This window comes from Mytilus trossulus, chromosome 13 (genome assembly GCF_036588685.1).
Source record: "Mytilus trossulus isolate FHL-02 chromosome 13, PNRI_Mtr1.1.1.hap1, whole genome shotgun sequence".
Lineage (NCBI taxonomy): Eukaryota > Metazoa > Mollusca > Bivalvia > Mytilida > Mytilidae > Mytilus > Mytilus trossulus.
Window position 1 is genome coordinate 16,544,362 of NC_086385.1, and position 24,197 is coordinate 16,568,558.

General features: G+C 31.2%; 1 protein-coding gene across 1 annotated transcript in view; it reads right to left on the reverse strand.

Moving 5' to 3' along the window:
• Window positions 1-24,197, reverse strand: part of LOC134695177 (dual specificity calcium/calmodulin-dependent 3',5'-cyclic nucleotide phosphodiesterase 1A-like) — a 323,999-nt gene that overhangs the window by 283,378 nt on the left and 16,424 nt on the right. Inside the window, exon 2 of the mRNA XM_063556388.1 lies at window positions 22,949-22,993. Within this exon, the coding sequence (XP_063412458.1) occupies window positions 22,949-22,993 (45 nt within the window). The remainder of the gene's footprint in view (window positions 1-22,948; window positions 22,994-24,197) is intronic.

Consider the following 24,197-nt stretch of genomic DNA (forward strand, 5'->3'; position numbering starts at 1 on the left):
GAAAATTACTTAATGTTTAACAGACATTCTATTTTCATCTTTCGATGTCACAGTTTGCTGTTTAGGATGTCAAATTCAGGAAATTAGATCTGACGAGACAAGAAATAGAGTACACCCTCATTATATTGTATAATACCAGATCATTTTCATATCAGGTTTACTAACAATTTTGGCCTTTGAATCATTTTTCATGGTTTTTTTTCATGTCCAATGTATTCTGAAAGAATTTCGAAAGAGACAATTTTGCATGAAAATGCCAACCGTTTCAGAACGTAATGCAAAAATTCCCCAAAAATATCCAATGGCTACCTGATTTCACTTTTATCTTTATTTTTTATATAACATGCATGACATTGAGCTGAACCACTGTATTGACAATACTTTTACTTCATAAAAAGCATTGAAGCACTCACAGTACATAAAACATGCATTTGTGGTGTTGAAGGAGTTAAACATGATGTTAAAATGGAAATGTTATGTTTCCTTCAATAGCAAGTGGTCGTAGTCGCTACTAATCAAATATAAATCCAGCTATCAGAATTTACCATATGGCAAAATGTTGAGTAATTTAAATGTCCATAAAGTAAATATGCAAATACATGTAGTACAATTATTTACTCAGTAACAATTTGTCCCCTTTCAAGTTGATTGTACATGTTTTGTGGCTTCTGATGGTGTTCCATAATAACCATTTCCAATATAGCAATCTTTAAGGCTTTTTCATAGTAGGAAAAAGGGAAGCATAATATTAGGTATAATGATTATCTAAAATTACTTAAATTTGTAAAAAAAACATGATGATAAATTAAATAGTTCTCAAGTTATTATAAGGAAATAGATTATAACAGCCTGCTGTTACAATACTACCAACAACAAACAAACATATTTTATCGAAAACCAGGTTAAAAAATGAGCTTAAGGTGGTACCTAACACTACAGGGAGATAACTCTGTAAAATCTGCAGAACGTTTTAATGACGTTGTGTTCTTAAAGGAATATTAAGCTTCTCAATGATCAAAATAAGTGTATATGACAAACTGCTATATAACCAGTATAATTTTTCTGATAAAATGGTTAGTTCAAATTTTTTGAAATTTGTATATCTTTGTTAAAGTCATAATAAACCTCAAATTAAAAAAAAATATGCATATGTTTTTTTATAACTAAATGGATAGTTTTCATTATACAACTTATGTACATATACTTTTTTCTGCGGAAAACTCTTTAATTTGTCCACATTTAAAAGAAGTTTACTAATTTGTAATTGCTTGCTTCCAGGAAGCAATTCGCCGACATATTTTCCGTATGCATAGTGACCCGAGCATAACCCTCCTCGTAAAAATCCGGTGACCACAATACGCATGGATCTATCATTGAAATAAACAAATATCTGATTATACATGTTAAACACGTGCTCAATACCCATGCTTTTTGTGATTGGTTTATTATAAGGTGACAATCGGTAAAACTCGGCTTCAAAACACGGCAATTAATGAGCAGCCATATTTGTTAAATCAAAACAAACAGAGAGAAAAAAAATTGATGATTATATAATATATTTGCGAAAATAATGATAAAATCGTGCACAGAGGACTAAGTTTATGATGTATACATGTATTGGTTCAAGAATTGGACGAACATTGTTTTCACCTCTCACTCGTTTCATATGACTTTAAAGGGTCAAAGTAAATACTTTTATATGAATTTGGTTAAATATACTTACCATGAAATTACATTTATATATATAGAATATGTTTGCTTTCACAACATGTTCTCATCGCAATTACCTAGGTGATTAAAAATTACATCCATGAGATGTACTCACCTACGTCATAGTTCACCTGTGTAACATACACTAGCTTTAGTTTTAATTTTTGCGTTCAAGAGAACGCATGTTTCTCGTCGGCAAGGTTTTTTAACAGTTTACTGTTGAAAATCCTTATGTTTTATAAAGACATTTTTTGTTTTTGGAATATCGGTATACGATTAATTTAATGTGAATCAGAATACAGCGCTTCTGCCAAGTTTCTGATATGCACGCTTTCGTCATTTTTACAGCTTACGAGTCTGGAAATACGACGACATAGAAAATGACCTTTGTTTAGCCGCCATTTTCAAACATTAAATCGGGTCCGAGGAAAAGCAGAATTTAGCTGTCAAAATCGGACATGTTACGTGAGTGCTACGTTTTTAAAAAGATATATATTTAAACGGATGTTTATTTCTTTTTTCACGCTCAGGTGACCGGATTTTCACTGCATTAGAGCAATGCTACGAAACGGGTCGAGTGTAAAGTTTGGATAAAGTCGATTGTTTACAATTTGCAGTCTGTACACGAGACTGTGTAAACACATCGCTATATTAAAATCAAAATAGGAATTTTGACCAGATCTAATTGTTTTTCATGTGGAAAACGTCCGTATGGGAGCGTATACCACTATTGTCACTAGAACCTCATTTGGTTCGATTGTTTACAATTTGCAGTCTGTTACGTGTACGCCTGGTACACGAGACTGTGTAAACACATAACTTTATTAAAATCAGAATAGGTATTTTGACCAGATCTGATTATTTTGATGTGGAAAACGTCCGTATGGGAGCGTATACCACTATTGTGACTAGAACCTCAATTGGTTCAATAAATTTCAATCAGAAAAGGGAATCTGCCCATTTCTGATTGTTTTATTTGGAAAACGTTCCATACAGGGAGCGTAGACCAACAGTGATACTGTTTTAACAGTTGATAAATACATAACAATCCGAATAGGGATTTTGCCCACAACTGAGGATGTTTATTTGGTTAACCTTCCATTCAGGGAACATGAACCATATTTATTGAAAATAAAACGTGCTCAATGGATCACTATAGAATTTAAAAAATAGAATAGGGATTTTGTCCAAGTCTATTTGATTAATGTTGACATGTTTCATACAGGAAACATAGGAACTAGAACAACATGCATGATTTAGAATTTCATTCATTCTAATAAAATACAGATTTGATATCTTACATAAAATTAAATCATAACTATTTATTGATTGCACATTGATATTTATGGAGCATAGAATTGCACGTGGATGATTGTTGCAAATAAAATAAATTAGAATCAGACTAGTGAATTTAAGTCCAGGTCTATCTGACTTTTCTAGACATCCTTCCAACCAGGGAACATTATGTCTACTTTTATTATATTTTAAAACAACACAAGCATAGCTAATATTTGGTTGCACATTGTTTTTTGTGATGAACCAACAGTTTAGTCAATTAACATATTTGCTCATATTGATAATATATTGAACAAGTGTCTGGAAATAGTCAAGACAGATATTAAAGACACTAAAATAATACATTGTTATCTAGTACAATACAAATGTGATTGCAGTTCAAACTTTAAGCATACCAATACATACTTCTTTTAAATATGTCCAGTTTAAATCAGGACAGTAATTCTTAGAAGCTTGAAATATTTTTCCAGAACAGCAAATTGCTGTAAATATTAATTATTTTTTTACTGATAAATAATTCTCCAATGCTCTAACAGACATGGAGACAGTAAGAATGGAGCACTGTTCTAAATACAGTTGGTCGCTTGTGACAACTTTTTTTACTAATATTAAATTTCATGGTCAGTTTACTTATCATGCAAGAAAAACATGAATATTATAAGTATAAACTGCTATAACCAATTGTTTATTTTTGTCGGCAGTAAGTAAACAAAGACTTTTATATGTTTTTATGTAAACATTAGAATGTCTATTGAATAAAGAGTCTAGGGGATGCCATGATGCATTTCACAAAGACTCATTCAAGGTAATGGCTTGTATATTGATTACATAATTCAGAGTGTACATTGCCAATGCATATAATATAATATGTACTAATTCTGTTTTGTTTTGAGTACACAAAAAAGAGGTGATAACGTAAGACTTAAGAGACTATCTTACCCTCACTATATGGGAATCACTGTCAAATTATACATATATCTTCCAATCATGAAAGCAAAAGGAGTTTGGATGCTCTTTTAAAGATAGAAAATTATGCCTTAATTTACATCTTAAGTTTCTAAACAGATGGGCAAATTTCTGCTATAAGGATTCATTCATTGGGTCGGTTTTATTCTTAATGTGAGATTGGTAGAACCCAACAGTTTATGCAATGGCTACACATTGTTTTTCCTAGTGTTAAATATTGATTCAGAATTCTGAAGTATAGAGGACTCAAATATGCTGATTTATAGAAACAAGATTATCATTAATTTAGATCTTGTACAAAAACTAGTAAAATATTGGTAAATAAATAAATAAGATTTAAAGCATTGTGGATGCAGGATTTATTTAAAATGCTAGACATCATCAGGTCTAGGAAATTGAAGTAGTTCTCAAGATTTGAAACTATCTATTATACAGCTCTTTATATAAACCTATATTTAGTCAGTCTTTACGAGATGCAGTAAAAAAGAAGAGTTTTTTTTTTGGAGTAACACATGATGTACCAATATAAACATATAATATATATACTTTTCAATTGGTTCTCAAATTTTAGCACCAGCGTAGAAGCAGTTAATCTAACAGCAAAATATAGGAAAAGCAATTTATTCAAAAGACTGATTAATAGTTAGCAAATAGCTTTCAATAGTCTAAGAATAGTACATGGAAGTAAAATATAGTATGATAATTCCATGATTATATCAAATCAAATGCGAGACATTTTCTTAATATTATACCTAAATATTAAAATGTCACTGTTTATTTTTATTTTTTGCTCATTATAAGCATAAAGTTACAAAAATCTAGTCTGGTCAAAGTCAAGTTGTGTATTATCTACATGCAGGAAGGTTTTCCGATTGCATGTGATTTTAATCTCGGAATTGATGGTAATTATTCACTTTTCAATTTCCATATTACCAGCCAGAATAATATACATTGTAGATATATAGCATAGAGTTAGTATCTCATACAAGAATATGCTACACAAAATTGAAATGTGTTTATTTTAAACAATTACTTTGAATTTTGATTCAATATTGTTTTGAAAGATGTGATTATTTAAATCACATTAATTTTGTTTTTGCCAAATTTGGGGACAAATGCAAATTTTTTCTGAGTGACTAAGTTAACCAAATGATATACCAAAAGCTGTTTGGTTGATATATATTGAATCATATCAGAATGTATAGGATTCAGATGAGGTGAACCAAGACAGAAATAAAATGAGCATTTTTGATAGTGAAACCATTTCTGAAATAACTAAGAACACTTAAGAATACTGCAAGTTAGTACAAGTGTTTTCCATATTGCCAAACAAGTGTTTTTCTTTAAATACAACTATAGAACTATATTTGACAAGTTGCATTTTAGTATTTCTGATAGCGAAATAATTTCTGAAATTAATATAAACAATTGTCAAGAGCAACATTCAAGAGTTGTTCATTATGTCAAATTTTTGTTTCCTTAAATTTGGAACTATACATGGCAAGATATTCTAGAAAGTTAACCGTTGTGAAATGTTAATTAGAAATATCAAAACATTTTATTTTAGACAGATTTTCATAGCTGGAGAAAATCATCTGTTAGCATTTGGATTTATAAGGACAACAATCATGGCTTTAATTCAGCTCAACATCCAAATATTCTGTGGAAGTAGTATATCAATGGAAACATTTATACTGAAACTTTTCCACTGATTTGTCCATTTCTGTATTTTTACACTTGAGTAGTCAAATACAAAACTAAAATATTGTTCATGGTTGAAATGGTAGACATTGTATTCAAAGGTTCTATCACTCATAGAAATTTTATCAGATTTTTAAAATTTAGTCAGTTTAGAGAATTGTCATTATACAATATGACAATAGTACAAGACTTCTCTTGATGAAAATATTTTATTCTAAATCTATAAAATATCAAAAGTAGTATATCTAGCAGAGAAGCAAATTTTCAGGGACTATAACTTTTAAAAAAAAAAAAAAAAAAAAGTTTAAAGATTAATCCAGATTTAGCATAATCATGAAACAACTTTGGTTTGAGTCTTTAATAAACTTTGATTGTATTAAGGACACCTATTTACAAAGTATATTTTAATTGATTATAATTCTTTAATTAAGTAGAAAAGAATTTATTTCGAAAGATGTGATATTGATCAGGTTATCAAAAGACGACAGCAATCATATATTATATGTTATTATATTAATATAGAGAAAACAATGGAAAGGTAATAATGTTTCCAAATAAACTTAAGTTTCAAAGTGGAATCAAGGATTTGTATAACTATACAAATCCTTGGTGGAATTAATGAAATTAAGGTTGGATTAGTTCTTGTCGATTTGTACATGCAACAAGAACAACCTATTCAGAAATAAATGCTTATTTACTGTTGCATCAATATTACAACACATTTAGCTCATAATGAAGGAGCTTTAATATAATTATTTCTATACTGACCTGCAGATTATTTATCTATCAGATATAGAAAGATGGGGTATATATATACATGTGAGTGCCATTGAGACAACTCTACATCAAGTCTATTAATTTTGCATACTTGTATTTATACAATCTGCAAAGTTTGCCATTGATATACATATAGTTATGCAGCATAGCTTCATTGTATAATAAATTCAGTAATTTCGGTTTTTACTAATATCCGTATTTTACAAAATTTAATGGAGTTACTTTAAAAAATTTCACATAATTTTTTTATATGTTGAAATTGTATGTGTGTGAGAGAATTTATCCTCCACCAAATGAAATACTGCTTGTTAATCAGTAAATATTCTATATATATAAATGTAATTTCATGGTAAGTATATTTAACCAAATTCATATAAAATGGTAATTTTTGAAATCTCAAGAAGAGATTTTATATGAATTTATAGGGTTAAATATACTTACCACAATCCACCACCACCCCTGGAATAAATTCAGTTTTTTGTTCACTTAATTGAAATTATTCAATTAAACGACAAATTAAAACTAAAGCTAGTGTATGTTACACAGGTGAACTATGACGTAGGTGAGTACATCTCATGGATGTAATTTTTAATCACCTAGGTAATTGCGATGAGAACATGTTGTGAAAGCAAACATATTCTATATATATAAATGTAATTTCATGGTAAGTATATTTAACCCTATAAATTCATATAAAATCTCTTCTTGAGATTTCAAAAATTACCATTTGCCAAAGTTTTAGGAAAATTAAACAAGCCAAATTAATTTTAGTGAAAGTGTTGGGTACCACCTTAAATTGCAATTCTTCTTCTTGACAGTTCCTGGAAGGCCTTTGTTGATGTTGATGAATTTTGACCCTATTTTTAATCACTTTTTATCGAACACATCTGCTCTCTTGACAGTCAAAATTGACGATTGTCAGGATAAGTTCAAAGAAATAATGGCAACTTTCCAATCGAAGACTATTAAAACTGATACTTTCTTAAGTAATTACTGTTTCCCAACCTCCTGCTAAAATAACAACATACTCAATGGAAGGAATAAATAATCAGTAAACTGCTAAATTAGCAGCAGACCTAAATGTCAAAATACAAAATCAATTGACATTTAATGTAAATGATCTGGCTGCATCTTTAGGCTTTGAGATAAAACTTTACAGTCATAAAAAATAGCACTCTTAATCATTTCTTAACAATTTGTCAATTCTTTTAAAGGTAGTTAAATAATAATAGAACAAGTTTTGTAGTTTATCAAACAATGTGTCATGGTCATATTAGTGGCTTCATGTGCAAGTAATTATGCACGAAGAGGATTAAGTAAGTAAGTAAGTAAACATGTGTCATAAAAGTTTTGTTTTGGTTATAATTTGAATTCAAAGAGAATCATTTTAGCCAGGAACTGCTAATGCTATATTTTATGACAATGATATTATTATATTTCTCCTAGATGAGGAATTCAATGCAATGAAATGTGTTTTGAAAGCAAAAGTCACTGCAACAATACCAAAAGAGTTGTAGTGACAGGAGTTTTTACATTTAAGTTCCATCTCCATCGTAATAAGCATTGATGAAAACTTTCACATCCAATTGGTATATACTGTAAATTCAGAAATTATTGCGAGGTTTTTATTATTGCGAATAAGGCGACTGAGTTGTCCTGATCCTGAAATCCCAGGCTTAAAAATGATGATGAAATCATGAGGTCCCAAGTTAAAAATAAATCCAGACATCCCGAAATTAGAAAAAAAAAGAATTGACGTATCTGGATCTATCCCTAAATCCAGAGCTTTAAAACACCTGAAAAAGCTCAGGACCCCCCTCATAAAAGTCAAAATACCTAACAGGTGATTGCCCAGCAGATCTGAATATGTTTTAAACTGTATAATTTTTCATCAATTTATAAAGTTCCAAACCAAATAAATCATTCCATAATACATGTAATTAGAAATTGAATGATTTGCAACAAATGTTTTGGACCTTTGAATGGATAGAAAAGATGACAGACTGACAGACAAAGGCAAACCAATTATGCATTCATGAGAAGGTATAAATGTACATTGAACTCATAAATGTTTCACCGTTACAGATAAATATTGATTCTTTCTCAGCTCTCTGACTCTCCCTAATTATTCCAAAAACAAATAAAATTGAGAAGGGAAATGGAGAATGTGTTTAAGAGACAACAACCTGACCATAGAAAAATCTCTCCCTCTATCTAATCCAAAATGCATCATGATTTACAGAAAATAAGAAAATAGCATACACATAATGTAATTTAGAAACAGTTTTTTTTGGTAGTAATATGAAGAGATAAAACGGAAGATTTTGGAAATATCATCAACACATAGGACAAAACTTCTTTCTGGCTCTCTCGTTTTTTTAAAAGTAAAACTTGTTCTAAGAATAAGAAAATACCATCCAAATAATTAAATTTAGAATCAATTGTATTTATCGGAAGATAAATGAATCTGATTCTATCTGTAGTACAGACAATTACACTTCAGAGTCGGAAACTGATCAATTCCCAATACAAATTAAAGAGTTCTAAATTAATGACAGAAGAGACTTGAATGAAGTGACCCAGTCCAACAGATAAATTAGATCTTATAAAGGCAGGGGATTAATTGACATAGGCGGAAGAAATAAAAGCAAGAGAGAAGTTTATAGATACAAATTACTGTCCAATAATAATAGATAATCTTGATTTGAGAATAAAACGTAACATTTAATAATATGCTTCACAAGGATAACTGCATGGTATGATTTCAAGAAGTGTCAGAATTTTAAAAAAATTACTGAGTAAAGCAGAATTTTATAAGGACATATGTTACATATGTGCATATATGTACATGTTCCTAAGAAGAAAACATTTGCCATTTAAGAATATGCTGACCTCACTCCATCTGAGAATAAAGTTATATGCTCGATACTTTAAAAAAAAATTAAAAAGTTGAATATGTTTTATTTAATGGCATTCACTTTCTTGTACACAAGACTTCTGGTTTGAACTTTGGCAATGGGTTACAGCACAAAGTGCATTGGAAAAACCATGATGAAAAGAATGTTGTTACAACCGTGCACTGGAAGGAAGTTAGTATTAAACAAATATATACACCAAATCTTTTAGCAACTTGTTTGAAGCATTTTCTATATTAGCAATAGGTCAAACCATATTTTCCGACGTAGTCGGTATAGTTTCGGTTTGTGCCCTTTGAACTTAAGGACGCGTAACTATGGCAACAGAATACGCATGCTCCAAAATCCTTTCTGTGATAGGACAAAATGCTGTCATGGTGGGTGATTTGGTTGTGTTTGAAAAAACGTCTGTTTAATTATATCGTGATGGAAAGCAAGTGAAAAACTATAAATATTTGAACTAGATCTTACAAAGATTTATATTTTTAAAATAATTGTTTCTCCAATAGCTCTTTGCATCCATGACAGCTGTTTTTTGGGGCAATTATATAATTTTTAATGTAAATTTTGTTGTATGAACGTACATGACTTTTAGAACACACCTACGCATGTGAGATTTCTGTGGGGTTTTGGTGAATGTAAACAGAAAGATACGAGGACCGAGAATACTGAACACAAACAGAGAAAACGTTATTTAAATGGTAAATCACTTATTTAAATATAATCAGAATATTCACAAAACAATTTGTAATATAACCAGACTTAGTAAAGAATTTCTTAATGTAGTTACATTCAGATGGAGATTTAATTAAAGAGGTCCTGCATCAGTCATTGTGCTTCTGAAGGTTATCGAAATGATAGTGTTAAACATATACTCAAATTTAAATACGGTGGATATCTTTTTAAAGATAGTTCTTGTTTGGTCTATTTTTAAAAAAAAAAAAATATTAAATGCGCACACAAAAAAATGATTTTACATAATATAACATGATGTGATTGTTTTCCTTTAAGGTTACCAGAATTAGAATATTATCTTTTATTTCTGAAAAAAAAATGTTTTCTTAGGTGTTTCATTGTATCATTGATTTTTTTCTCTACATATGCATTTTCCCAAGGTCAACCATTCCTTAGCTACCTACCACCCTCTCTAATTATCTAACCTTCATATTTGCAATAACATATTTGCCTTTAACACTCCTTTCATATTTTTTTTTACAATGGAAGTAATCAAATCTATTTCATTTGTCATTTTCCTTTCTAATTATACCTTACAATAAATAATCTGGATCTCCTTCATTATACCTTACAATAAATAACTCTTTATATCTCCTTCATTATAAATTACATAAATACCCGTTTATTCATTCATTCATTCATCCAAACGAAATACATAAAAGGAGTAATTCAACTATTACCATGGAAACAAAAAAATGCTTTTCAGATGAAAATAACAGGTTTCAAATAAACATGGCATTCAGATTATCTGTGGTAGATTAGAATCCATGTATAGGCAACAGTTATCATTCAAGAAAAAAAAATCTGCAACTACAACAATTTTAATGCCTTTCTATCATTTACCTATAGTTTTTTTTCACCTTTTTTTAATGTCAAACATTCTTCAATAAATGTAAGAATGGGAAAAGATGATATGCAAATTAAGAACAAAAGAATTAAGTCTTAAAAAATACTTCTCACTACTCATTTCTATAACGTTTTATCTTTTTTCTTTTTTAAGCCTTCATAATTATAAACCAGAAAGCTGTCTGAATAGCGAGAGTTATCTCCCCTTAACCATGTTTTGTCAATCTTAGTGGTACAGTACAAAAGTTCTGCACCAAACATAAATCAGACAATGCTTTACTACCGAAAATGTCCAATGTCAGTTTCAAGGTTAGAGTGATATGTGACATACCCCCATCCCATGATGTGTTATTAAACAAAGTTTGGTCTATCTTAAATTTCTATGGTACACAAATTATGTGCAGAACACAGAAATAGATCAGGTTTTTGGTATCTGACACATCCCAAGCCCATGATACAACTGCATACCAAGCTTGGAAAAGGTTTTATGGTACAAAAGATAAGAGCTGGAGACAAATTGGACAAGGTTCCTGTTACAAGGGTCAAGGTCAGGATGACATGACTTTGGACATGACACACCATCCCATTATGCAGAAGCATACCAAGTTTTGTTTACCACAGACAGACAGACAATTTCAGAGATCTGATCTTGCAAATCTTTTCTGCTGTCAGAATACAGGTTCTTTAATATATATATATATTTTTTTTTTGGGAAATAGCAAAAAAAAACAAAAAAAAACCAAAAAAACATGAAATTCATAATTTACATTTTTTGATTGAGTAAGCCTGCCAATTGATATTTTATCGTGTGTTTTTCTATGTTGTGATGTTATGCTATTGTTTCAGAAAAAGGGTGAAGGTTTGGATCCATTAAAGCGTTAAATTCTGCTGCAAATGTTTGCACCTGTCCTAAGTCAGGAATCTGATGTACAGTAGTTGTCGTTTATGTTTATGTAATATATACGTGTTTCTCGTTTTTTTATATAGATAAGACCGTTGGTTTTCCCGTTTGAATGGTTTTACACTAGTTATTTTGGGGCCCTTTATAGCTTGTTGTTCGGTGTGAGCCAAGGCTCCATGTTGAAGGCCGTACATTGACCTATAATGGTTTACTTTTTCTAAATTGTTATTTGGATGGAGAGTTGTCAGATTGGCACTCACACCACATCTTCCTATATCTAAGATATAGATAGACAATTTCTGTCATGTACTTTAGACTTATTTGTAAAACTTTACTTGTTGATCATTTTACTATCTACAGTATCTCTCTGTTTATCATACCATTTAACATTGCCATTGGGCAATAACTCCTACTACTTTTTAAAAGATCTTATCGGTCGTCCCATTGTCTATATCACTCTGTTCAGCTCTTAATATTATTCCGTATCATGTCTTTGTGACGTCAAATACGTTGACCCGGCCTTAATAACTTTGACCTGGACATTTCAGCGATGTCATAATGTTTGAACCGACGTTAATGACTTTGACCCGAACTTATCAAGTCATCTTTTGTGTGTTGGTGAAACAAAGAAAACACTTCTGAATCACGCAAATTTAGCCCGATAAATCGATTATCAGATTATCTGCATATTGATATTGTAAAATATCAGCTGCTTGACATAATATGAAGGCTTTTTGATCTTGTTCGTTACGCTCACTCGACAAAAAGCTTCATATTATGTCTCGCAGCTGATATTTTACGATATCGACATGCAGATAACCTGATAATCGGTACTTATCTTGTTTATCATTTATATTTATAGTTTCACCATATAAATGAAATATTTGACAGTTCGTTTACAACAGTTCCAGGTACATCATCTTAGTACATATAAACTCAGAACATTATAAACATGGTTAGAACACAAATAATTTCATCCCATAATACTATAAAGAGGTTGGTAAAGAGTTATTTACATGCAAAATGTTTTGTCATTTTTATTTCACGTGCAGCCGTGAAAAAGGTTTGTTATTCACTGTGTTTCATGAAATCAGTAAAAAGGTCAATGTGCAAGAAATTTTTAATTGTTCGTTCATTGTAAAATGGCAATTATATTTCACGTTCTTCCATGCAGCTACCCTCCCTTTTACACCCCTCTATAAAACAAAATAATAAGACAATGTCTGGACACTAATGATATTGTTAGCCTTCAAATCTATTAATACTGCAACAGTAGTTAATCTGGTCGAAGATGAGGAGCTAAATATGGTATTAATTGTATTTCTTTATTATTTCATCGATAAATTGGAATTACAGAAATATATTTATGCACGTTTGATTCATCTTTTCCCATTATAATGTGACTTGTGAGGAATTTTTTTATTTTTTACTTTTACTGAGAATTTAACCAAGTTTGTAATTACTTGTTCTTAAAAGTATAGATTAGATTAACAACCATTTGCTAGTATGGTCTCAAGGAAACGATGATAGTCCATCAGAATTGGACGATAAATGGCTGACCTGTGTTAACAGAGAGCCATATCTCTTGCACGTAAAAGACACCCTTGTAGATTTTGAAATAGAGCAGGCTAATGCCGCTACAAGGCAGCACTCGCACCAACAAAGCGAAAAGGGAAAAATATAAGTTGCAATAACTTGTTTCCCAGAATCCACTATAAATAAATATGTTTAAACTTAGAATAAAGCATGCATTCTTCCTTTAAATATGACTCTATCTGTCTGCATAAACTTAGTCTTACTATACAAAATATTGATAAAATTCTCCCAATTTCATCTTATCTTCCAAATTTTTCAAAGAAGATCAGTCGTTAATGGAATGGATTTATTGTTGTCCTTAAATAAACGACTATAGTCTTATTTAATGAAAATCTATATACCCAATAATCCTGTCATTCTGTTAAAATCAGGCCTTACTTAAGTCAGGGTCCAGAGAGAATAGGCTATTATAACAAGATTTTGTTTTTTCATGGGGATCACTTATTTTAATCTTTCTTTCGCAGTGATTCAGAATTCCAGGGTTATTCAATGACCCGTCTATTGAGGCAGTGTTACACAAATTTATCAAAAGCTTTTAAAAGTGCAATGAAATAATAGTTAATAAAATTTAAGATTACTTAACTAAGTAAATATGCTTTGGAAACTTTGAATTATAAGAAAAATCTCCCCTAAATACTGAAATTCATCTCGAAAAAAGTTCATATGACCTGAGATTTCATTCTTCAATGCAGGTCATGACCTGCATTTTCATTGTCACAGGTTGACAGGTATGTGAGGGGACAGGGCCAAATAATATCCATGGTAATGAGATGTGCTTATACTAATACAAATGCATACCAAATATCATTAACTTACCACTTGTGGTTCACCATAAACTAGACCTAATCACAAACTAATACTTTGTTGATGCCGTCACCGTCGCTGTTGCCACTGGCGACGGAAACAGCATACCTATGTCTAGCTTTTTGACTCCTTCAAGCAAGACAAAAAGGATTAAACATTTTCAGCTTCTGTGTTGGTGCTCAGATGAGATATCAAAGGAGGTGAAGGGCATACGATACTATACAGATCCCGTATTTACATTTTGATAAAAATTTCTTTAGACTATTTTTTACCTGATTAAAACAAATATGTAATAAAAATATATACCTTCATGTGCCACTTTTTGAGTAAAACGAGGTCGAAATTTTGTATATTTGCTCAAAATTCAGGTTTGTGGTCGTATTTTCTCTTTCAAAAGAAAGACATAACTTTTTTGTTTTAAAAGATAAACATGCACAAATTGTTTTTTGTTTAATAATTTGTATTTTCTGTATTTTATAAGTATCCTAAAATGTATACATTTTTATTCAGAAATAACTCATATTTATCAAATGTTCATGAATGTAGAAAAAACATAATTTTTGCTGTATATTTATCAAAGGAGTAGGGGCATTAAGGCCTAGTTTTAGCCCAAGAAAATAAAATGTTTGATAACCATTTCAAATTGGCACATAATGTTTAGAAATGCATAGGGTCAAGAAATACAAATGAAAAACATAAAGATTTGTATCTGATGACAGACATCACAATTACGTCATGATATGTACTGTTTTCACAAAAACTATGAAAAATACAGAATTTATGCAGTTTTCTGTCTTTATTTCCGTTGTGGAAACATCCTGCACAGCCGAGAAACAACAAACTAATTTAACAGAAGCTTCATTATAACTATTGGCATAATCTCACCAAATATAAAGTTGTTTCTTGGGTGCGCACATACTTTTTCAATCTGAAATATACTTAAAATTTGATGAAAAAACAAAGAAAATCACGAAATTTCCCAAAATATGCAAATTAGGTCATGATTTGTTGCCATGGTAACTTGTTCCATGTCAAATTTGTTTTGTTTTTCTTTGTACCTTATACCTTAGTCAAGTTTTCAGTAATTAAAGATTATGTGTGATAACTTTTAAAAATGCAGTAAATTTTGGGCCAAATTGCACGATTTATGTTTTCATGTAAATTGGCACACATAAGCTAGCATAATCAAACCAAATGGCATTTTAAAAAAGAGGGGTCCATGAACTTGTTTTCAAGTTAAATAAGTTTAAATGATAAAAGTCAGTCGAAAACTGAATCTTTTCCTGATAATAGTAATAGTTTGACGTCGTGAAAATAACAATTTGCGTTAGCAACGTCATTACCTCCCCTGTAACTGTATTGTATGCCATTAAGTTATGTATTCATTTATCAAACTCTAAAGTCACTCAAATCATCAATATTATCTTTTTTTCCTCAAATTACTTTATTTTTTTAAAAACAAGAGTGCACACACTGAAATGTCTTGCCTTCTTTACTAATCATTGATATTATGTTGATAGTCCTAAGACTAAGTATAATGCTTTATTACAACTGTCACATAAACTTAACATTAACCAAGATAGCTAAACAAAGACCAATGAACCATGAAAATGAGGTCAAGGTCAGATGAACCATGGCAGGCAGACATGTACAGCTAACTTCCATACAACAAATATAGTTGACCTATTACTTATAGTTTAAGAAAAATAGACCAAAACACAAAAACTTAACACTGTGCAATGAACTGTGCAATCGAGGTCATGGTCAAATAAAACCTGCGGTACTGACATATAGACCATAATATATTTCCAAATATAGTTGACCTTTGGCATATAATATTAGATAAAAAGACCAAAACCTAAAAACTTAACTTTGACCACTGAACCATGAAAATGAGGTCAAGGTCAGATGACATCTGCCCGCTAGACATGTCCAACTTACAATCATTCCATACAACAAATATAGTAGACCTATTGCATAAAGTATGAGAAAAACAGACCAAAACACAAAAACTTAACTATAACCACTGAACCATGAAAATGAGGTCAAGGTCAGATGACACCTGCCAGTTGGACATGTACACCTTACAGTCCTTCCATAAACCAAATATACTAGCCCTATTGCTTATAGTATCTGAGATATGGACTTGACCACCAAAACTTAACCTTGTTCACTGATCCATGAAATGAGGTCGAGGTCAAGTGAAAACTGTCTGACGGGCATGAGGACCTTGCAAGGTATGCACATACCAAATATAGTTATCCTATTACTTACAATAAGAGAGAATTCAACATTACAAAAATTCTGAACTTTTTTTTCAAGTGGTCACTGAACCATGAAAATGAGGTCAAGGACATTGGACATGTGACTGACAGAAACTTCGTAACATGAGGCATCTATAGACAAAGTATGAAGCATCCAGGTCTTTCACCTTCTAAAATATGAACCTTTTAAGAAGTTAGCTAACGCCGCTGCCGTACCCATCGTAGCCGCCGCTCCCGGATCACTGTCCCTATGTCGAGCTATCTGCAACAAAAGTTGCAGGCTCGACAAAAATTGAAAACTGAAGCAAATAATCAGAAAAATAAGGTCATAAAATTAATGTAATTCCCTTGTCGAACAAAATAAAACATTATAAAATGTATTTTTTTCACTGTAATAATCCAATCTTGTAGTAAATGTTATGACAATTGTTAACACCTTTTACATCTCATTTTTATGAATGTTCGCTACAAATACATATGGGATTTACTTGAAAAAGATGCTTAGCTGATTAATATTTTAAAAAGTACTTTTAGGAGTTCAAAAAGGTTGATAACGTCACAGACACATGACAAGCTCATAGATTAAACATTGTCAGCCAATCTGTTGACTTGTATCATCCAAAATCAAATTTTTGTAGATAATTCCATTCTGTACAGGGGTTCAAATTAGCGGTGGTCCGAGGTCCGTGACCTTCCACTGTTGCAATCGGACTTTCGTTTTGGTTACTAGCTACGCCCCACCGACCTTCCATTTGAAAGAAAATAAAAATCAACTTTGCCGACCTTTTTAACCATCAGTATCGTCATTACAAAGCCATATTATTATTGAAATTGAGATAATAAAATGTTTCATCCCTGACCTTTCCAGCCAGTGATAAAATTATTTTCAACCTTGTATTTCTTGAAAACACAAGGATATAAAAATTGGTACCGTTAATGTTATTATAAATAGTTGTGATAGGTCACGTGACAAATCATTAAGACATTTTCGAACAAAATGAGTCTCTTTCGCTTTGGTGTGATGTCTTCAAAGAGAAAGCATGAAGATGATAAACGGTGGGCTTCAACGTCTTCCTTGGGAACAAAACAAAAGAAATCAAATGAAGATCTCACTAAACACCAAATATATGATCGTGAAAACTGGAACGGAAATTTAAGCTCCACTGGATAATCAATTGACTGTGGCTATATTTTGATGAATCAACTGGTCTTATATCGTGTACATACTGCCAGAAGAGACACAGTCATGCAACACAAAAAAATCTTCCAAGTAATCTAACAAATCACTTCACACATTTTTTTTTCATTCTTTCTATTTATTCTAATCTAGATGAAGCACTTGTAAAACTTGTCTTTGAATTAAGTTTGAAAAGTAGCATTAAAATAACACTTAAAAGTCATCTGTCAAGCTTCTACAAGTTCCATCACAGTTACATGTTAAAAAGTGTGTGAAAATGTGTGACGTAGATGCAGGCTTTTAATATGAATTTGGTAATGTTCATATTTACACGTTTTAACAGTGGTATGCTAGGCACATATTCAAAACATTGTCACCAGACTGTTTCAAGTTTAGTTACATTTATTTGATAACAGCAAACAATATAAAATGAATTTTATAAAGGGGCATTACTCTAGAACAGTAAGTGACTCACTGCCTGAATTTGAACTGTCTGTTCGTTTTGATACTAAACTTTTTGTATGAATTATATTAAATTTGGATGAGAAAAACTTGAGCTAAGAGTGTGGATACATTAATGGGGTGAACAGACTGTAGGAAAGACAGTTGAACACAAGATTTTTTTTTCTTCAGTAAAATGTGATATCATTCAAATAGAAAGGCAACAAGGGTACTATTAACATACAACATTCTGATGGAAATTTGAAAAAAAAACTTTTTAAAGACAATTACTACATCACAAGGTTACATTTACGACAAAATTTATGTCGATAAAAAACCTCCTGATCTGAGTACTAATCTCCTGACCAAAATTTCCCAATCTCCTGATCTGAGTTTCACAGTCCATCACATGTATGCGAGAAAACTGTTGAAAGTAAAAGGTAATGCCTCACCTGCTTACGTCGGTAGCATAACTTCAGGAAAACAAATATATATAAATAAATTTTGAGGATTCACTATTTTCTGATTGGTTAAAATTATTAGTTTTATTTTCAATGTTGTTAATTTTGATGGTGACACGCCCACTCTGACGTTGTGTATTCATACGCCAACATGTGTGTACGTTGTTGTTGTCAAGATAGCTAATATAAAAAGTTCTTTGAGCCTTATTTTTGATGGAAATTAATTTATAATGAATGGCAATAATTTATTTTGATTTTATTGAACCATAAAACTAATTTTTGACTCTTCACATTTTACATAATCCGCTTCGCGGATTATTCAATGTGAACAGTCAAAAATTAGTTTTATGGTTCAATAAATTCAAAATAAATAATAGCCATTCATTAAATACAGTGTAATTTTCTTAACCGACACTTGAGTATTCAAAAATCCTGCTTTAAACAACACAAATTTCCATGGTCCAAAAATATGACTATCCTTGCAGAAAAAACCTAAGGATTCCGACACCCTGTTTTATAGTTCATTTTTTTCTGGTCCCCCAGTGTGTGGGATAAGAGGGTGATAGGTTACACTGTATATGTACTGATTTTTGAACTTATACTTCATAAGACAAAGAATTGAAATTTACTGTGGTAATTCACTGTTGGACAGAATAAAAATATAGAGATATGAGAGAGCAACAATGGTAGAATATCAATGATACAATGTCACTTATACACTCACATACTGTTGGTTCAGAAATAATGGCATGCATTTATTATTGGGATTTTTAAAGAATGAACAAAAACAGAAGGAAAATCTGCATGGAGATATTTTAATATGATATCAGAATGTGAGTTCTGATTATTGCAATTATCACCTAGTTGCGTTATTTGCATTGATAAAATTGTATTCAAGTCACATCCCTGTTTATAAGTATCTATTGCAAAATTAAGTCAAAACAGATTTATGGATAAAAGCCATATTTATGGTGAGGACTAGATATAATTGTCTGAAGTCAAGTAGAGTTATCTCCCATTGAACACAATTTCCAAATTTTGTTATGCATAATATCGCTTTTGATTGCCCTCTTTTTAAAGTAAATAGAAATGATTTCTGCCATGTCATAATAAAGCAATAAAAGTAAAGTAAGTTATTGATCATTTTTTTTTTATCTTCGAGGAGGAACGAGAAGTTCTTTACCTCAAGAGTAGCCTGATTATATAGACTGAATATTTTAAAGGAGGACATTCATCACAACAAAGTTTCGATAAAAATTTAATCACGTGTACCCAATACTATACCCCCCCCCCAAAAAAAAAAAACTGTTTAAATTTTTCTTGTTTTCTCTCATTACACTAGAGCTAATTTTTATTTATCAAAAGTGGCCTTGGTGTGGTGGTTGTGCCTGTAGGGGTTGAACTAAGTCTTGGCACAGTAAACCACAACAATTTTACAAACTAAGCTTACAGGTATGTCAATTCAGCAACTTGGAGCCATTTTAATATTGTAAACCCTGGATTCATTGTTATTTGTTGGATGACCAATTTTCATGGTTTTTTGTGGGTGCAGGTTAACCACAAATTCAAATGTTGAACAAATTACTAACAATTTTCTATCAGGTTGAATGTGACCTTTGGCTAAATAACAAAATCATGTATTCACAAAAAGGCAATTTTCCCGCTATCCACAAGGATTGTTTCCCACGAAATATAAATGAATCCACAGTATCCAATGAACCAGTGATTCCCAAGGACTGCACATTTGATCCAGTAAAACATTTTTATTAAATAGACCAGACTTTTTTAAACAGGACATTTACACATATAATTTGGGCAAATTACAGCTAATTTCCTAAAGCATGTATAGCAAAACTTTGGTTAGCTTGCTTGCTTTGTTTTTATATTGTACAAGCATTAAGATAACACCCAATTAAATTCAAATATTATATATACAGGTTAAACTGTGCCTATATATATATTGTTTTAAGATGTCAATCTTATTTACAAAGCTTGTATTAACAATTATAGAAACAAAGCAAGCAAGCCAACCAAAGTTTTGCTTTACATGCATTAGGAAATTAGCTGTAAAACTAGAGGCTCTAAAGAGCCTGTGTCGCTCACCTTGGTCTATGTTAATATTAAACATTGTACACAGATGGATTCATGACAAAATTGTGTTTTAGTGGTGGTGATGTGTTTGTAGATCTTACTTTACTAAACATTTTTGCTGCTTACAATTATCTCTATCTATAACAGTAGTTTCTGTGGAAAATGTTGGTGAAAATCTACAAATTTTGTGAAAATTGTTTAAAATTGACTATGAAGGGCAATAACTCCTTAGGGGGTCAATTGACTATTTTGGTCATGTTGACTTATTTTAAGTTCTTACTTTGCTGTACATTGTTGCTGTTTACAGTTTATCTCTATCTGTAATAATATTCAAGATAATAACAAAAAAACAGAAAAATTTCCTCAAAATTACTAATTCAGGGGCAGCAACCTAACAACCGATGATCCAATTCATCTGAAAATTCCAGGGACGATAGATCTTGATCTTATCAACAATTTCACTTCGATCAGATTTGCTCTAAATGCTTTGGTTTTTGAGTTATTAGCCAAAAACTGTATTTTACCCCTATGTTCTATTTTTAGCCATGGCAGCCATCTTGGTTGGTTGGCCGGGTCACCGGACACAATTTTTAAACAAGATACCCCAATGATGATTGTGGCCAAGTTTCAAATAATTTGGCCCAGTAGTTTCAGAGGAGAAGATTTTTGTAAAAGTTAACGCCGGACGCAGGACGACGACGAAGGACGATGGACGCCGGACGCCGGACGCCAAGTGATGAGAAAAGCTTACTTGGCCCTTTGGGCCAGGTGAGCTAAAAATAGTGGTAACATACATGTAATATGGTCCAGTATTAATACATATTACATAACTAGACCAAACCAATAAATGGTCTTTGACCAATGTCCAGTAACATTTGTTAGCAATATATTTCAACACTCCATATTTATGTTTTTATTTTTCAAATTTGATTCAAAATAATGAAATTCACATTCATTTGTATACTAGTATATACCATTGCTGTAAATGGAACAAACCAATTAGTGGTCTTTGACCAATGTCCAGCTACAATTTTCAGCAATAGATTTCAGCACTCAGATCAATATTTAGGTTTTTAGTTACTAAATTAGATTCAAAATAATAAAATTCACTTTGGGTATATAAACCATTGCTGTAAATTATTTCTGAGTTATCTCCCTCTAACTGTTAAATTCATTTGCTAACATGCTGGAGTAAATACAAAAATATGATGAGTTTCTGTACTGTTATAGTATTTTTTATAGATAAATACAACTCATAAAACCTGTATATTTAAGTAAAAATTAACATTAAAACCTTTAAAAACCAAACTTAAATGTTTCCTTTTAAACTTAGATAATAAAAACTTCCTTTCTAAATAGGGTACTAAAGAACAAAGGCTTAAAGTGGTACAACACAGTGTGCTATCAACTAATCTTAATTCATTTTCTGTACCTTTATCGTTATTTTTTTCCTTTTTTAGATTAAAAGGTGTTTTTTATGTACATATTTTTATACATCTAAGTGTGTTAGTGGGTCATGCAGAATAGTGCTTAGGAACTACATGTATGAAAAGATGGCTATGGAAGATAGTGGGACCATACATGACGATTACAACTGTTCTAAAAAATCGTAAGAGTTAAATTAATCTTACGATAAAAATATTTAGTTGAATTGTTAAGGAATATTTTACACTAACGATAAATTTTACATTTAAGATGTTTTGTGAAATAGGCTTCTGCGACTTCCTCTTTCCATTATGAATACAAATTCAAATCTCAACCTTAGAACTTGTCACCTGCATGGAAGGTAATAATATCCTGAAATCAAACTGTTTTCATCCTCTTTCATCATTTCAGTTTTGATAGTAATTTTCCTGTGCTTGGATTTTACTGTATTGCAAAAAAAAACAAAAAAACAATTCTTACTTGCAAAGAAAAACAATTCTTATTTGCAAAGACATGTGATGTCTAAACCTAAAATCATTAGAACACAGGAATGGAAAATTCAATATGTGAACTAAACACCATGCACACTACACTACTCCCTGCATTTAGAAGATACTGTGGATTCATTATTACCGTATTTGTTGGATACCAATTTTCGTCGGTTTTGTGGGTACAGATGAATCACAAATTTAAAAGTTCAACGAAATAAAAATTTTCATTAAGGTTGTATGCAGCCATTGCCACAACCACACAATCACATTCACAAAAATGCCACTTTTCCTCAATCCACGAATATAAATGAATCCACAGTATACCAAACAATAATAATAAGAAAGTCCTACCTTTCTTGATTCTGAATACCACATACTTCCTATTTCTTGGTGGATCTACAAAATATCAAAATTCAATTTATCAAATAATGTTTAAAAAGTAAAATAAAAAAAATACTGAACTCTGAGGAAAATTCAAAAAGGACAGTCCCTAATCAAATGGCTCAAACACATCAAACGAATGGATAATAACTATCATATTCCTGACTTTGTACAGGCATTATCTTATGTAGAAAATTTTGGATTAAACCTGGTTTTATTGCTAGCTATACCTCTCACTTGTATGACATGATCATCAGTATTATTACGACAGTCTCTTTTCTTTCCGATTGCATTTTACCCCTATGTTCTATTTTAAGCCAAGATGGCAATCTTGGTTGGCAGGCAGGTCATTGGACATAATTTTTTAACTGTATACATATACCCCAATGGTGACTGTGGCAAAGTTTGGTTAAACTTGTGTCAGGTTGTTTGAGAGGAGTACTAAGCACAGTACAACTGCCCAAGTGATAAAACAAGAGTTTTTAAATTTTGCTGGCAGTACATTGACTGATAAAGCAGCATGAATATTAATTACGCCGACTGAGCATGTAAGAAAGAGTATAAGACACTGATCAATAATTTAGTCGTTAAACTTGGATATTTTCTCTAAATTGGAGTTTTCTGAGGAAAAAAATAATTGTTTCAAAGACAAATTTAGGAATGACATTGTATAATTTCAGAGGAGTTACGGCTCATTGAAATAGACATAGACGGATTACCGAGGACCAGGGGATTCCTTTTGTTGGAAGAATTTGGTTGATTAAATAGGGAAGCACTAAAGTATGACTGGAGTGGGTCCCCCCTTAGGTCAGTCAGCCGGCCCACTTTACAAAAAATTCTGGATCCGCTTTTGATAGGTCTCTTCCTTTAGTAGCATAGATGTATAATCTTGGTATAATCAGTAACAAAAGAACCAAACCATCTGTTTACAGATTCAGATTTCTTTCAAATTCTGGTCTTAACCTCATTTCTGATTTTAACTTATATAAGAACCAAATATTATTTAGTCTGAGTTAAAGAGACTTTAAAGATGTACCAGAGCTTTCCAATATCATAGTCTAGATAAATATCTAGATAAGTATTTGAACGGAATATTGTGAAAAAAGTATGTTTATCTTCCTCTCTCTTTTAAAGTCATATGAAATGAGTAACTGATGAAAGATAATGTTTATCCAATTCTTGAACCAATACATGTATACATCATAAACATAGTCTTCTG